A 16,323-nucleotide genomic window follows, 5' to 3' on the forward strand; every position below is an offset into this window, starting at 1 on the left:
AGTGTTGTCTATTTGAAGCCCAGCCACCCCAGTTCCTCTGCTGGGCCATGCAATTTCTGTAACCAAGTAGCTTAAGGGTTAGTGCACTGTGTGGTGAGGGTCTCCAGGACTTGCTCCAGCCTGGCTACCTGCCTGCTATTCTGATTGGTCAGTGTTAGGTCACATTTTGAATACCTTCCAGTGCATTTAGGAGCTTTCCTCCTTACTGATTTTTGTTCTTGTGATTCCTTCCTTTCATCTAGAATATTTTCCCCATCTCCTCGTGTCCAAACTCTACCTATATGAAGATCCAGCTCAAAAAGAACCTTCTCTATGAAGCTTCCACTTATCTCTTCCAACTAAAAAGCGTCTGTCACTTCATTGATCTACCACAGCCCTTTATCTGTACTTTTCTTGTGACATGTATTCCAGGTGATCTTGAATTCTAGCTATTTATTAAGTGTATGACAGTTTTTCCCTGTTAACCTATCAGCTCCTTGGGGACAGGATCTAGTATAATATCTTTTGTTTATGGCAACAACCACCTTCTAGAGGATATTCACAATCCTTCTCCTTACTCAGACTCTGGGTCCAGGACAAGAAAGGGATGGGTTAGTAGTAGGTATGAGACTTCTCTGTGACAGAAGTATTTAAAGGTTCTTGTGATGTGTCTTATGGTCTTTTCTGATGGTTTAACATTTTCGTGCAATGGGACTTCCTCTGTTTCATCTCTGCCTGTTTCCCATACTCCCAACCCCCAGCCATTAGAAGGCCTAGGAGTGGACAGGCTAGCTGGCTCTGTTCCTAGCCTTTAGGAAGAAATTGTTTGAGTTAGGGTGCTTTTGGTGAAAGCAACGGAAAGTTGACTCAAGCCAGTTTAAGTAATCATGAAATTATTGTTCATAATATCTAAAACAGGAGATCCCAAAGCCAGAGAGGTTCTAGGTCTGATTGATTCAGGAGCTCAGTGATGTTATCGGGACAAGGTTCTTCTTTTTATCCCATGGTCCAACCTGCCCTTGTAATCACAAGATAGCCACCAGCAGTAGGTGGAACATCCAGGGCATACATTTCCTTGTTCACATTCAATCGGAGAGACTTGCTTCTTTTTCCCTAGAAACCCTGAGCAAACTTCTCTTAACTCTCATTGCCCAACTTAATTTAGGGCTGCCTACCCTGAGCCAATCCCTGGCCGAAGGAATAGAATTGCTCTCATTAGCTGAGACAGATTGGGGGTGGAATAGGGGCTGAGGTACGCTGTGTTTTTAAAAAAATGGCTGTAACAGTGTCTGCCCTCCTACATGCTCTTCTAACACATTGTAAGAAGACAATGTGACCTTCATACTCTTCCCACCAAGACATGGGATCTATATTTTTTCCCCTTGAATCTAGGTAGGCTTGTGACTACTTTGGAAGTTACCTTGTTATGATTTCTGACACTACGTGTTAAATGGTGATATTGAGTCTACCTGGTTCTCTCTTGGGCTCCTCACTCAAGGAACCTAGCCACCATGCTGTGAGGAAGCTCAAGTTGCCTGGTGGATGCACCCCTGTTTAGAGCAACCAGTGGACAGCACCAAATGGCCAGCATGTGAGTGGAAGCGGATCCTCCAGCTTCTGTCAAACTGCCCAGCTGACACTGTGAGAAGCAGGAGAGCTGTTGTATAAGCCACTAAGTTTTGGGGTGGTTTTTGGATGCAGCAATAGATAACTGGAACAGGGACCCACTATAGGAATTATTGTGTTTCCTCACTGCTTTCTGCAGTAACTTAGTGTTTCTGTCACTGGATTGGGTAGCTACCCAGGGAAGGCCTAAGGTGAGGGCTTTGAGAAGCAATGTGAAGCCTAAGCCTAGACTATTGTTTAGTCTAACTTATTCACTAAGTCTGAGAATCCTATATGTGATTTTAGGGTTCAAGTTTCATAATAATCAACAGTAATTTTTGCACATGTCCCTCAAAAATTTGCAGTGGAAGATGGCTGGTTGTAATTTGGATGTTCAAGATCCAAGGCAAGTAATCATGACTAATATCTACTTTATTCTTACCTAAAGTGTGGCCCACCCGGGAAAGAGTAAGCATTGTTATGGCATCATTCTCACCGGTTTACTCTTCCAGGATCCAGGATCCCGACTGGCAGCCAGAGGGTTCACTCAACTAAAGTAAATATTCCCCCAAGGAATTTATTTATGTATTTTAACTGAAGAAGAGAATGATTGAATTCATGTTGTAGAGAAATGTACATATAGTTTTTAAAGTGTTAATGTCATGATAAATCTAAGTAATAGAGTAATAACATATGGTGTGGGGTTTTTTTGTATATTTTTTTTATTGGAGTTCGATTTGCCACATATAGCATAACACCCAGTGCTCATCCCATCAAGTGCCCCCCTCAGTGCCTGTCACCCAGTCACTCCGTCCCCCTGCCCACTTCCCCTTCCACCACCCCTTGCTCGTTTCCCAGAGTTAGGAGTCTCTCATGTTCTGTCACCCTCTCTGATATTTCCCACTCATTTTCTCTCCTTTTCCCTTTAATCCCTTTCACTATTTTTTATATTCCCCAAATTAATGAGACCATATAATGTTTATTCTCTCTTTAAATCTCAGGTCGAATTCGTAGGTTTTCAGGATGATTTGAAAGTTATCTAGGTGAATTGGTGAGGCCAGGTAAGTTGAGGACCCTACTTCTCTGCCATCTTGCCCCTGAATCTATATGGTGTGGTTTTGATGGTAACAAATTCTGTCTCTGTTAGGGATCCGACTAAGCTCTTAAAAACTAGACAGCAAGCTCCTAGAAGGCAGAGGCCATACCTTAGTTTTTTAAAACCTGCAACGCATAGTGCAGGTTTGGCCTTCAATGCATAAATGAATGAATGTTTGAGTGAAAGAGTGAGTATGGTGACTGCATATCTTAGATTTTTCTCCTGTGTGTCAACCTTTCTGTTCTTGTCCACGATCATACCTGTGAGAGCATGTGCTTCATTATGTTATAATAAAGACTTTCCTTTAGACACTGTATATATATGCCAATACATGTGCATTTTAATATTGTCTGTTTAAACTAACCATTAGTATTAAAAAAGAAACACAGACTTATTGTGAAAAAAATTCAAACAGTACAGAAGGGTTTAAAGTGAAAAGCAAAAGGGTCTCATTCTCTCTAGACTCTCTGTAATCAGTTTTTTGATGTGTTCTCTCTAGTTGCTTTATTTGATTTATGTATATGGAGCCACACTGCATGTACTCATTTACCACTTGCTTTGTTTTTCACTTAATGATCTATTTTGGATATCAATTCATATCTCCTTAATGACTACATAGTATTCTTCTTTTTAACGTTTTTTTTAATTTTAAAGATTGACTTATTAATTTGAGTGAGAGAGAGAGCGCAGGCAAAAGAGGGGAAGGACAGAGGAAGAGAGAGAGAAGTAGATTCTGCTAGGTGTAGAGCCCAGTGTGGGGCTTGATCCTAGGACCCTGAGATCATGATCTGAGCTGAAATCAAGAGTTGGATGCTCAACCGACTGAGCCACCCAGGTACCCCTATAGTATTCTATCATACAGATACAATATCAAAAGTGAAAGAGTGAGCTTTGAGAGACAGTTACATCATTTCATTTCTTTCCTAAGAAGTGTTCAGGAATCCTGTACACATACAGACCTATCTGAGGAGAAACTCTTGGTAGTAGAATCGATGGTTTCCTACATTCCTGAAGAATATGATCTTTAACATTTTGATAGATATTCCAAAATTGCCCTTCAAGGGTTAGTGGCTTTTGATAAAGAAAACACGTCATTTCTTAGGTCTGTGAATCAGCAAGTCCTCTGAGATGTTTAACACCAAATGGACACAAAAGAAGAGTTTAACACCAAATGTTACATTCTTGTGTTTTAGCCCAGAGGTGAGGTTATTTCTGAAGCCCATTGCCTCCAGTATGTTGCTTTGTTTCTGCTGGCTTTTCCAGCTACCAACTCCTAATTTCCCAGCCCAGCCCTGGCTCCAGTTTGAGGCTCTCCATACCAGGCAAAATCCCCCTCTGTTGCTTAGTCACCCTTGGTCAGGAGCAAAACAAACCAGCTACTTGGCGAACAGGAATTACCTGTTTTTCTGTCAGCCCCACCTCCCCCCACGGTCTGTGATCTCTAGTTTTTATACAGAGTGTGGCCACTCCTTGTGGTTTGGTGGGTGCTGTTTAGAGGAAGAGAGAGAAGCAAAGCTCTTTTAAAGCAGGGCAGTTGAGTTTTAAGTGGCAAAATTAAAACAAACAAACAAAAAAGTTAAAGAGGATCATGGTGTGGGGATGGGGAAATATGTATTCAGTAAGTGTTTATGAAACTTCTACCCTGTGCCAGTTTAACAAAGTGGGTGTGTGTTAGATGAGAGGTGCTGAGCATGAGTAGGCTGAGTGCCTGCCTGGGCCTCCTGTTCTGCTCTCACATGTCAGGAGTAGAAGGAACCTCTGTCTGTATGTCTGTCTCTCACTGCTCTGTCCCTCCCCTCCAAGCCACGCTGGTCAGGAATAGACCGAGCTGTGGACAGGAAACTAGTGGTTTTGGTGGTTGGAGTGGAAACAGTGATGTTTGCTTGTGCCAGGCTTGGAGCCTGGAGTAGGGTAGGGGCTGGGAGTCTCCCCAGGAAGTGACTCAGGGACCTGAGATTTTTGAGACGTGGCTTTCTGTCTCTTGCTGGAGGGCTGTGGGTGGGTCTCAGAGGGCCGTACTTGATTTCCCACTTGGGACACCTGAGCAGCCAGGACTCTGATTCAGAGATATGAGCACAACCTGTTGTCACAGGTATTTGGGGGACTCTAAAAACGCCAGGAAGTTCTGCCCTTGAAGCTACCAGAGAGAATGCTGTGGTGGTACCTCATTCCTTTACCCACACACATTGCCCACAGTTCCAGAAGGCGGTAGCCTGTGACTTCAACTGCGGGGTGCCGTAGCCTGGTTCCCAGAGCTCCTGTGGGAGGGGGGAGGCAGACACACCTCATTCATTTCAGGTTTCTAACTCATGAAGAACTGGTCAGATTACAGGAATCATATGAGGCACTTAAACTCTCAGGAAAATAATCATCACCGTTTACTATCTGTTCCAACGTACACTTTTTATCTAGCTATCTATCTACCTTATAATTTTATAGTTGATAGAAATAAGTAAGAATAAGGAAATAGTAAAAATAACTTTATTAGACATTATAATAGGAATTTAGATGTGGCAGACTCAAATTTTTATTCCATATTTTCCTGGATTTGAAAAAATATATATAGATGTTTGCTTATATGTATGTAGGACACATGTGTGTCATCTTATTTGTTCCATATTCACAAAACATTTTCATTTTTAGATTCATAAATATCAAATTATTGATTTTTTAAACCAAATGACCAATCTAATGAATGCTTTTATTTATACATCATCTTTCTTCCCAGTTGCTTTGTTATACTCCCCTCTCTTCAGCATTTTCCCACTTATAAACTGTATCAAGTAAAATTCTGTGCATAAACCTTAGGTGAAAGAATGCCATATGTCTTTTCAGCAAAGTGGGGTGGTTCAGGTTCATGCAAAATATTGTGTGAGGCAACACTTCCTGTTGAATAACTAACTGGATGAGAATACCATATATCTTTTTTATCCTTAGAAATATACCATTCCCTCATTGATTCTTGCAAGCTTGTTTGGAGGGCAGTGTAGCTACTTATATACCCTTTATGAAGTAATGGTCTTTTCCATTGGGAAGCACCATCTTCCTTGGCTGAGCATGTGGCCAGATCAGCAGAATGGACCCTGGTAGTCAGTGAGGTGGTGTCCCCTCACTGAGAACATACCTGGTTCTCCTATGCATTGATGTAGGGTGTTGTCATTCAAAGTCTTATTGCGTGAGACCTCACTTAGGTGATCAGTTTCACCATGGCCATTAGAGGGCTTACTCTGAGTCTCTTTACATTTATCTTTTGACTCATCTGATAATTGTTCTTTTGTCAATTTTCTCCTCTTTGCTGTTACATGAAGAAAATTCTCAATTCTCAATTCTCAACTGTGTTCAAGGAAAGCTAAAACAAACAAAAACCAATACCATACATAAAGATGGTGCCTTCAAACTTTTTCAAGTAACTTTTGGAAAGATGATGCAATACTTTGGGCACTGCCATAGGAAAACTGAAAGGTGACATGGATGATGTTGTGGTGATGATTTATGTCATTTGTGCACTATCCTCCAAGCATTCCCTCCTCTGTTTTCTTGTATCTTGAAATATTTTAAGATATAGAAAAATGCGATCACCAAGACCTTAAAATATAGCTTTGTTTTGTAAAAGGCTCCGATGGATCCATATGGTAATTAAGGACAGAATGAGTTTTATTCTGTTTTTTTTTTAAAGTAAGTCTTCCCTTTGTTCTTTAAAAGCACTCTAAGTAAGAATAAAAATTATGAAATATAAATCCTTGCAAATAGGTAGAACTACTTGAGAGGGAATTCAACATGTAAAATGTATGTTCTTTTAAAGGTTACAATAAACACCAGTGTTTGTCTAACATCATTATTCCCCTTCTTCCCAGCTTCTGGAGGCTTTGTTAGGGAAGAAGTCAACTATGTATGAAGAGGTAAAGTAATGCGGTCTCCACTGTGGCAGGTGGCTTTAGCTCAGAGCCTGACATGACATTCTTTCCTTACTGTCATGGTTCTCTGAGCACTGACTTGAACCTCACCTCCTTATCTCTGCTTTCAGCCTCCGGCAGTCCCTGGTCCCCACATTTCTCCATCTGTCAGCTGCTTTTATGCCACTTTTCCTGACCTCCCAGGCTGGATCCCACCAACCACCTGAGCAATCAGTCAAACATTCTCATTTCCCTTCAGTTTTTGTCTATCTAACCAGGTGCCCCCTCTACCTTGCTGCCATCCTTTAGCTGTGGCTGGCCCTGGGGGAAGGTCATGTAGCCATGGATCTGTGTTTTTCTTTCTTTCTTTTTCTTTTTTTTTTTTTTAATATTTTATTTATTTATTCATGAGAGACACACACAGAGAGAGGCAGAGACACAGGCAGAGGGAGAAGCAGGCTCCACACAGGGAGCCTGATGTGGGACTCGATCCCGGGTCTCCAGATCAGGCTCTGGGCTGAAGGCAGGTACCAAACCGCTGAGCCACACGGACTGCCCTGGATCTGTGTTTTTCTACTTCAGCCTTGTGTACCGCTCATCAATCCCTTTACTTGTCTTTGGTTAGTTTCCTGATGCCCCTCAGGAGTTCTTCCAGTCTGTCATCCCCCACCTCTGCAAGGGACCTTTCTTCTAATTCCTGGGGGGAAATGCCAGGCACTTAGGCACAATTTCCCCCAGTCTCCACCACCCACAAACAGACTTTCCTCCATACCCATCCTTACCTCTCTTCCTTTTGTCCCAGGAGCCTGGGGGCCCCTCCAGCCCCTGATCCTGCCTGTTTTGTATTCTCTTTCGCTTTGGCCATGGTTTTCTCCTCTCTCCCCTATTTTTTTGACTCCCCTCTTTCAAGGCTCCAATATATTTAGGCAGGGGACAAAAAATACACCTATTATTTTAACAGAAAGAATTTAACAGAAGGACTTGTTTGCTAAGTCACTGAAAAGACAGAGTAGCAGCAATTTCAGGAAACAGCAGCCACCCCCAGGGCTGGGGAGCCAAGGGAGGAGGTGGGAATGGTCAGTTTGGCTGAGGGGCTCTGACACAAGTCTCTGAAGGGACACTTCTTGTGGCACAGGGTGTCTGAGACTGCTCCCACAAGGATGGAAAAACTGCACAGTGGATTTGCCTGCCATTGGGGAGTAAAATCCAAGCCAGTTAAGAGCTTCCCAGTTGTGATAGATAGCATGCTTTTGTGGGGACTCTGCCCTGCTAGGTGAAGGAGCAAGCTGGCACACTCAGGAGCACCAGTAGCCGTAGGGAGCAGGCGCTTCCCCTCTGCGGTTCCCCTACCCCAGCGAGGTTCCCAGCTGGGGATTCCGTGGCAGGTGAAGATGTGGTTTGGAGTCCCTAGTATGGCAGAGTGTGCACCGAAGAGTAGATTGGAAGCCGACAGACACCAAATTAATGCTCTCCTATTCTTCCTCTCCTTTTTCTTTCCTATACATTCAATACTTGAGTAGTTTTTGCGCAATGTCTGCTCTTTCTTGGCTCCCAGTATTTCCTCAGACTTCTGAAATTTGGCTTTGCTATCATCATGCTACCTAAACTGCTTGGAAAAGGCCTCTTTGTTGGGCAGATCTCAGGGGTGTGTTTCTGTGCTTGTCATTTTCTTTGGCTCCCTGAGTGAGCTGTGTGACCCAGGGGTCTGTTACACACCTCCTGGCTTCTGTGATTGTTCACATGCTTGTCTCCTCATGTACTTGTCTGCCTATTGCTCCCGATTCTCCCCCTGGGTCCCCTCAAGTGCCAGTGTTCTCCAAGCTTCAATCCTCAGCCCCTCTCTAGTTGTGCATTTCTCCACAGGACACCTCATTCTGGTGCGTGGTTTAATCAGCACCTCTGTACATACAAGCTGACCTCCAGATCTTCATCTCCGTAGGCCAGCAGCCTGCTGGCCATCTCTACTGAGTATCCCACGGCTACTCCAAATTAAATATGGCCAAAGTTGGGCTCAGCATCTTCCCCTTCAAATATGCTTCTCTGCCTATTTTTTCTCTCTCTTTAAAGATTTTATTAGGCCAGTGAGAAAAATGCCCATTCTCTATGCTAAGGTATTTTAATAGTTTGGTACTTTGAAGGTAGGAGTATACAGAAATTAATGGAAAACTTCTTTGACAAAATGTTACGATTTCATACGAATACGTATTTTATAAACATTGCTGAAGAAAGCATGTAGTGGACTGCCACTAACTAATGCATTTATATATTAATAGTACCTCAGTGAGTTTTTAAAGCATAATGAGGAGCTAATTATGTCTTTCCTGTGAACTTTTAAACATCTGCCTTCCTGGATTTTAGTTTTTATGTCATGACACGCACAGTCTCTTACTTCTTGGCTTTCATAAAAGCAGGATGGTATTATTGCTTCTCTCTAAGTTTCCATCACTTTCACAGCATCATTGACTTCTGTCTTCTATCTTCTATAGTATTTTCTTCATCTTGAGAGATTGGAAGAACAGGGGACATCAAACCCTTCCCACACACTGTGCTTTTAGCAGGCTGCCCGCACAGAAGTCACACAGCCATGGGATTTGTGGGCCTTTGAACATGTGGTTCAAATCCATCTGGAATCCGCCCCCACTGCCCCATGCCTGCCATGATGTTGTGGCTATGTATTCAGCACTTACTGTGTGCCAGGAAAATCCCTGCCCTGGATCAATATTTTATATTGTGAGGAGAATTCATTCTCTACCCTTCCAGGTCTTCCAGTTGGACTGGGAACTAAATTGACATGAGACAATTAACAGGAGAAAAAACCCAAAGTTTTATTATGTGTGCACGAAGGCCCAATAATGAAATTGGGACCCAAAGAAATAAGCAAGGCAGGCAGTTTTCATATCTTTCAGATGAAGAGGCAATAAAGGATAAGGAAAACAGATATTTGCAAGCTTTTTTTTAAAAAAAATTTATTTATTCATGAGAGAGACAGAGAGAGAGGCAGAGGCATAGTTAGAGGGAGAAGCAGGCTCCATGCAGGGAGCTTGATGTGGGACTTGATCCCAGGACCCGGGATCACACCCTAAGCTGAAGGCGGATGCTCAACCGCTGAACCAGACAAGTGTCCCTGCAAGCTTTAATTAGCAAAGAATTCTAAACAGAATTTGGGCTGAGATAGATTAGTAAAAAAAATTTTTTTTAAATTTTTATTTATTTATGATAGTCACAGAGAGAGAGAGAGAGGCAGAGACATAGGCAGAGGGAGAAGCAGGCTCTATGCACTGGGAGCCCGACGTGGGACTCGACCCCGGGTCTCCAGGATTGCACCCTGGGCCAAAGGCAGGCGCTAAACCGCTGCGCCACCCAGGGTTCCCTAGATTAGTAAAAAATTAACAAGGTTTTTATTTCTACAGCTTTTCCAATTTTAAGGTTCCTATCTCTGGTGAGAGGGATGTGTTTCTACTTCCCAGTACAGGGAGGGTACCTTTCGTGTGGGAGATGTGTTTCCTGCTTTCAGGGAGTCAGAGGAGGGTTTGAGCGTCCCTGCACTGGCTGCTTCCCAAGTGGCTCCAGTTCAAAATAATCAGCATGCCACTGTGGTGCATTTTGGGGCAGCCTGCTCTGGGCTTTTTTTTTTTTTTTAAAGATTTTATTTATTTAATCATGAGATTAATGAGATTATGAGAGAGAGAGAGAGAGAGAGGCACAGACACAGGCAGAGGGAGAAGCAGGCTCCATGCAGGGATTCTGACGTGGGACTCGATCCCGGGTCCCCAGGATCACGCCCGGGGCTGAAGGTGGCGCTAAACCACTGAGCCACTGGGGCTGCCCCTCTGGCCTTCTATAATATACATTTTCTCTAATCCTCACAATAAACTTGTGAGGGACGCATTTAAAGCCCCTTGATAAAGATGAAGAAACAAAGGCTCAAAGAGTTAAAAAAAATTTCACAAAGCCAAAAAGGGGCAACGTGCAGTTGGCCCTGAAGCCTTGCCATGCTGCTATGCTGCCCCTTGTCACAGCCTGTTGGTGCCCTGATGTGATATGTGTGCAGTCTGCTTCAGGAATGCTCACGCATACTCTCCACCATGCCGGGGAACCTCTGGCATGTTCTAACACATTCCGTCTGGTCCTCTTGCACCTTTGCCTTCCCCCAGTGCTCCCTCGCTGTCTCTATCCATGGTCTTAGAGATGCTCATGAAGCTGTCTTGTAGCCCAGCACCGTGCCTCCTCCCCGCTCACAGCTCTGCTTAGTTTATTTCTGACGAGAGTGTGCTCATCCCTATTCCAACCATGATTCGTGTCTCCTGAAGTCTGGGAAATTCAACATCCATTTACTGAGCCCTGCAATGTGCTCTTCATTGTGCTAAGTGCTAGGAATAAGGCATCCTCCTTCCCTCTTTGGGTCCTAATATCAGGGGCACTCTACACTGCTGGATCAGCATCTGGAGTTCTCAGTATTACAGCTGGCCATTCTCTGGTTGTATTCTCTTGACAGTTACTAGGTGCCTCTCACCTGCCATGTTGCAGTAGATGTCATATAGGGTGACGACTTTCACAGTTACCTATAGTAAGGGGCTTTGCAAATGTTGGATGACACAATAAATGTTAAAGGCTATTCATATTGCCACATATGTTGAATATATGTTAAAGACTCAACCATAAATATATAAGCAACATCACCGTTTAAGTCTAGCGTTGCAAACTCATCTAGCACATAGCAAACACCTTCAGCCAAAGCCGCTTATTTATACCACAGTCTACTGGTGTTCAGAATCACATCTGTGATTTCCCTTTAATATTTATTTATTATTTTTATTTAATAATATTTAACATTTATTTATTCAACATATGCTTATTGCAAGCTTTCCTATACCAGACACTCTTCAAGGTGTAAAGGTTTAGCAGGAAACAAAGCAAAGTCTCTGTTTTCACAGAGATCACATCATACACATGTATTTGCATATGTTGCAAAAAATTAGAAATTACAGATAGGCAAAAAAATAAAAAAGAAAGAAAGGAAGAGAGTAAGAAAACGTAGAGTTCTATCATCCTGATTAATTTTTCAGTATACATTCTTCCTGACTTGTGTTCTTTTTTTTTGGTAAAGATTTTATTGAGGCACCTGAGTGGCTCAGTTGGTTAAGCATCTGCCTCTGTCTCAGGCCATGATCCCAGGGTCCTGGGATGGACCCCATGACTGGCTCCCTGCTCAGCAGGGAGTCTGCTTCTCCCTCTGCCCCTCCTCCCGTTCGTGTTCATATGTTCTCTCTCTCTCTCAAATAAATAAATAAAATCCTTTTAAAAAGATTTAAAAGATTAAAAAAATTTTTTTTATTTATTTGAGAGAGAGGGAGAGAGAGAACATGAGCAGGAGGAGTAGAGAGAGAGAGGGACAAGCTGACCCCGAGCTGAGTGTGGAGACAACATGAGGCTCAATCTCATGACCTTGAAATCATGACCTGAGCCGAAATCAAGTGTCAGATGCTTAACTAACTGAGCCACCTAGGTACCCCATGTTCTATGTTATAAATATTTGTATTTTACTTGAGTGGAATAAGACTTGACTATTGTAACAAACTAAACATTGTAGATACCTTTTCATGTCATCAATTAGTCTTTACCTTATTGTATGTATGTATGTATGTATTTATTTATTTTTAAAAGATTGTATTTATTTATTCACAAGAGACAGAGAGAGAGAGAGAGAGAGAGAGAGAGAGGCAGAGACACAGGCAGAGGGAGAAGCAGGCTCTATGCACGGAGCCCGACGTGGGACTCGATCCTGGGACTCCAGGATCATGCCCTGGGCCGAAGGCAGGCACCAAACCTCTGAGCCACCCAGGGATCCCCTTATAGTTTTTAATGATAGCATAATATAGTTGGAGTTTATTTGATCAGAGGTTATAGTTGGTCAAGAGCATCCAATACTATGAAAGTTTCAACACTAAACTATGTTACATTTATTTACTTCTTAAATATTATTATTTTATATTATGTCATAGTAGTTCTAAATATTACATTTGTCTAATTCTCCAACTTAAATGTGTAAGACTTACCTTGGGAACTTGTTAATAGTTGAAATTCTTGGGCTCCATATTCAGAGATTCTAATTCAAGAGGTTACAAATCTGCATTTTTTAAAATAAATTTATTTTTTATTGGTGTTCAATTTGTCAACATACAGAATAACACCCAGTGTTCATCCCGTCAAGTGCCCACCTCAGTGTCCACCACCCAGTCACCCCCACCCCCTGCGCACTTCCCTTTCCACCCCCCCTAGTTCGTTTCCCAGAGTTAGGAGTCTCTCATGTTCTGTCTCCCTTTCTGATATTTCCCACTCATTTTTTCTCCTTTCCCCTTTATTCCCTTTCACTATTTTTTATATTCCCCAAATTAATGAGACCATATAATGTTTGTCCTCTGACAAATCTGCATTTTAATGAGTCTCACCAACCAAGGGATTATGGGGTAGGTGGTCCTAGCGCCCACCATGAGAATCTTTGGTGTGACTTACAGGAATAGCATTTTATAGGGTCACAACTCCCTTCTTCACTTCATGTGGGTTGTAGGAGTTAGGTCTCCCTCAAGGTAAGGTGGTTAAGCTATACTAGGTATTTGAGAGAATGAACCAGAAGGTTGAATTTGAATTGCTTGGGGACTATTGCAGCCAGAGCTAAAGAAAATACCACTCCTTAAGGGATAGGGAAGCTTTGAAACTAGGGATCAAACTGAAGGTCAGCAGACAGAAGGACCTGTACCAGAATGGAAGCAGTGAGGAAGGTCCTAGATATATCTATCAATTAATGTCCATGGTGCTGTTCTGTGTTTTCTTGGTGCTGTTGGGTGTTTGGTCAACAGCAAGGTCAAGCTGGCTTAAAGTATAGAGTCAAGGGCAATGAGAGTTTGCAAAAGCTCATAACATATGTTGCCCATAGGTCAGACAGAGATTCTATTGAAGTGAGAGAGCTAGGTTCTTGTCTCATGGACTCAAAGAATGAATCTTGTGGACAATGGAGAGTAAGTAAAGTGATAGAAGGGTACAGAGAAAGCTCTCAGAAGTAGAGGGGTTGATGAAGTTTTGGAATATAGGTGAGGTCCAAAGCCAACGACCAGAAAAGAATTCTTGAGACATCTTTGGTGCAAAATGGAGGTTTTATTAAAGCCTGGGGACAGGATCCGTGGGCAGGAAGAGCTGCTGCCCTAGGCCTGTGAGGGGCGGCTGATTACAACTGGGGGTTGGGAGGGGTTTGAGGATAGCATCCTCTCTAAGGAATTTTGGAAGCAAGGTTTCCAGGACCCTGAGGGGCCAGCTATTGTTGGGAAAAGGTCACTCGTTACTGTCTAATAAAACCTGAGTCATGAGACCCTTCAGATGTATGTCGGTGGGACATTTGCTTGGGGGATGATTCCCAACACATATCTTGGGGGTTTAGAGATACAGGAAATTTCTAAAGGAATTTTTATATGTTAAAGTAGACTTACAGGCTCCTGGGGGTTGGGCTAAGATTGCCTTCTGCCCTTTGCAAAGTATGAACATCGAGGAGGCAGTTGGGTCTGTAGAGGAAGGTCCCTCTGCCTGTTTCAAGGACTTGTCAATGTGCTTTGTCCTCAGGTAGTCCTCTGTTTCCTCATCAGAGTCCCAACAGCGTTGCCAGCTTGAGCCCCAAACTGACAGTCTTTAAAACTGACCAGGGAGCCTGTGGCTTTATCATTTTTGTGATGTCCTGGTTTGAGTAAGGACTGGTGATACCATCTTTAATGGCTTCCTTTTGGGTCTGGTTATTCTTTGTTGATCACAAACGACTGTCATAAAAAATATCTTTTCTACCCATACCTAGGGCAGGGTGGTCTGGTTTGTTCCCTTATTTCTGGTTTCCTTACATCTCAGCATTTTTGGGACTTTGTTTTGTGAGCCTGATTCCATAGCCCCCTCCCTATCTCTCCCTACCTAGCTCTGTCTATTCCTTACTCACGTTGACTCTAAAGACTCAATAAAACTAACTGGAACTATCCCTACACTAAATCTTGGCCAGCAGAAATCTCAAAACTGGTGATTTTGGTGCATCTCGGAGGGGCTCACATTCTTGCCTTATGCCTGCATTGGATTTCAGCCTTCTTGACATGGATAATTCAGCCTCTTCTCAGATTTCCACCAAAAAACCAGTTACACAGCATCTTGATTTTTTTTTTTTTTTTTTTTTTTTAAGGATTTGGGGGTCCTGGGCAGGGTTAAATCACCTTCCATACAGCCTTCTACCATTCATGGACCCCTCCTCACTCTTTCTCTTCTCTCCTGGAACAACCCAGATTCCTCGTTTCCTGACTAACAGCTTGCCAGCACACCTCCTCCCCCCCCTTTTAAAAATAAATTTCACTTGTGTGCACCCTTTGGGTCTTGCCTTCCACCTTGAACTAACACCAAGACATTTTTCTTTACAGTTTCAGCCTGAAGAGACATTTGGTTTTATAATACAAGCCCCTCCCTTTTTATGAACATCCCTGAGCCTGTCCTTGTAGCATGGGGTGGGTGCAGGGTATTTATTTCTAGCACTTAGTAAGCTGCAGACAGGATTGGAAGCCAGTCCTAGTCAACAGCTGTGGTCATTAGCAGATGAGTAGCTACCTATTAGCACTGCACTGCACAACTCCATTAATGGAAGATCAGGTTATTCGTAGTTACCATTCTGTTCTTTCCTTCCTTTCTTCCTATGTTTTTCCTCAGGGTGGCTGGCATGGGGCCTCTTCTGGGTGGTGGAAATTTATTTATTTATTTATTTATTTATTTATTTATTTATTTATTTATTTTAAGGATTTTATTTATTTATTCATGAGAAACACAGAGAGGAGAGAGAGAGGCAGAGACACAGGCAGAGGGAGAAGCAGGCTCCATGCAGGGAGCCTGATGTGGGACTCAATCCCGGGTCTCCAGGATCAGGCCCTGGGCTGAAGGCGGCGCTGAATTGCTGAGCCACCCGGGCTGCTCTGGGTGGTGACATTTAAAGTATAGTTGGCTTTGGATAAATTCATTTTTTATTGGTGTTCAATTTGCCAACATATAGAATAACACCTGGTGCTCATCCCGTCAAGTGCCCCCCTCAGTGCCCGTTACCCAGTCACCCCCACCCCCTGCCCACTTCCCCCCTAGTTCGTTTCCCAGAGTTAGGAGTCTCTCATGTTCTGTCTCCCTTTCTGATATTTCCCATTCATTTTTTTCTCCTTTCCCCTTTATTCCGTTTCACTATTTTTCAATAGATATTGTTACTCTAATGAGTGACTCCTCACTTCTTTCCCTGTTCATGCTGCCCAAATCCTCCAGCTGCTGCTCCACGGAGTCTTCGTCTTCACCTGGCTCAGTAGGATCAGCCACAGCATAGCCAGTTAGATGCTCCCAAACGGTCATCACAAACGACCACTATATGTTGGGAAATCCAACTCCAATAAAAAAATTTAAAAATAATTCTAAAAACTAATCACATAGCGGGGCGGGGGAGAGGCGGGGGAAGGGGGGCAGCTGTCAGCCTCCCTAATAATTGCAGCAATGTGTTTATGAAAAATTAATAAGTGCAATAAAGTAGAGTACAAAAGTGATAAAAAAAAAAAAAAAAAAAGGACCACATCCCTGCAGCGGCCGGATGGAACTTCACGCCTGGTGCTTGTGCGCCACCTTGTGGTGACTGCCTGCAATGTCCCCGGTGGGCCCATCATTACGCAAGAGGAAATGGAGCCTCCTCGCTTTGCTGTCCTGGCCCTG

General features: G+C 43.1%; 1 protein-coding gene across 1 annotated transcript in view; it reads right to left on the bottom strand.

The window, feature by feature from the left end:
* Window positions 1-15,972, bottom strand: part of S100A11 (S100 calcium binding protein A11) — a 30,795-nt gene extending 14,823 nt beyond the window's left edge. The window contains exons 1-3 of the mRNA XM_038562417.1: window positions 15,855-15,972; window positions 5,805-5,975; window positions 4,845-4,938 (exon numbers count right to left, since the gene is read on the bottom strand). Of these exons, the coding sequence (XP_038418345.1) occupies window positions 4,845-4,938; window positions 5,805-5,975; window positions 15,855-15,972 (383 nt within the window). The remainder of the gene's footprint in view (window positions 1-4,844; window positions 4,939-5,804; window positions 5,976-15,854) is intronic.
* Between the last annotated feature and the right edge of the window lie 351 nt (window positions 15,973-16,323).

This window comes from Canis lupus, chromosome 17, assembly GCF_011100685.1.
Source record: "Canis lupus familiaris isolate Mischka breed German Shepherd chromosome 17, alternate assembly UU_Cfam_GSD_1.0, whole genome shotgun sequence".
NCBI lineage: Eukaryota > Metazoa > Chordata > Mammalia > Carnivora > Canidae > Canis > Canis lupus.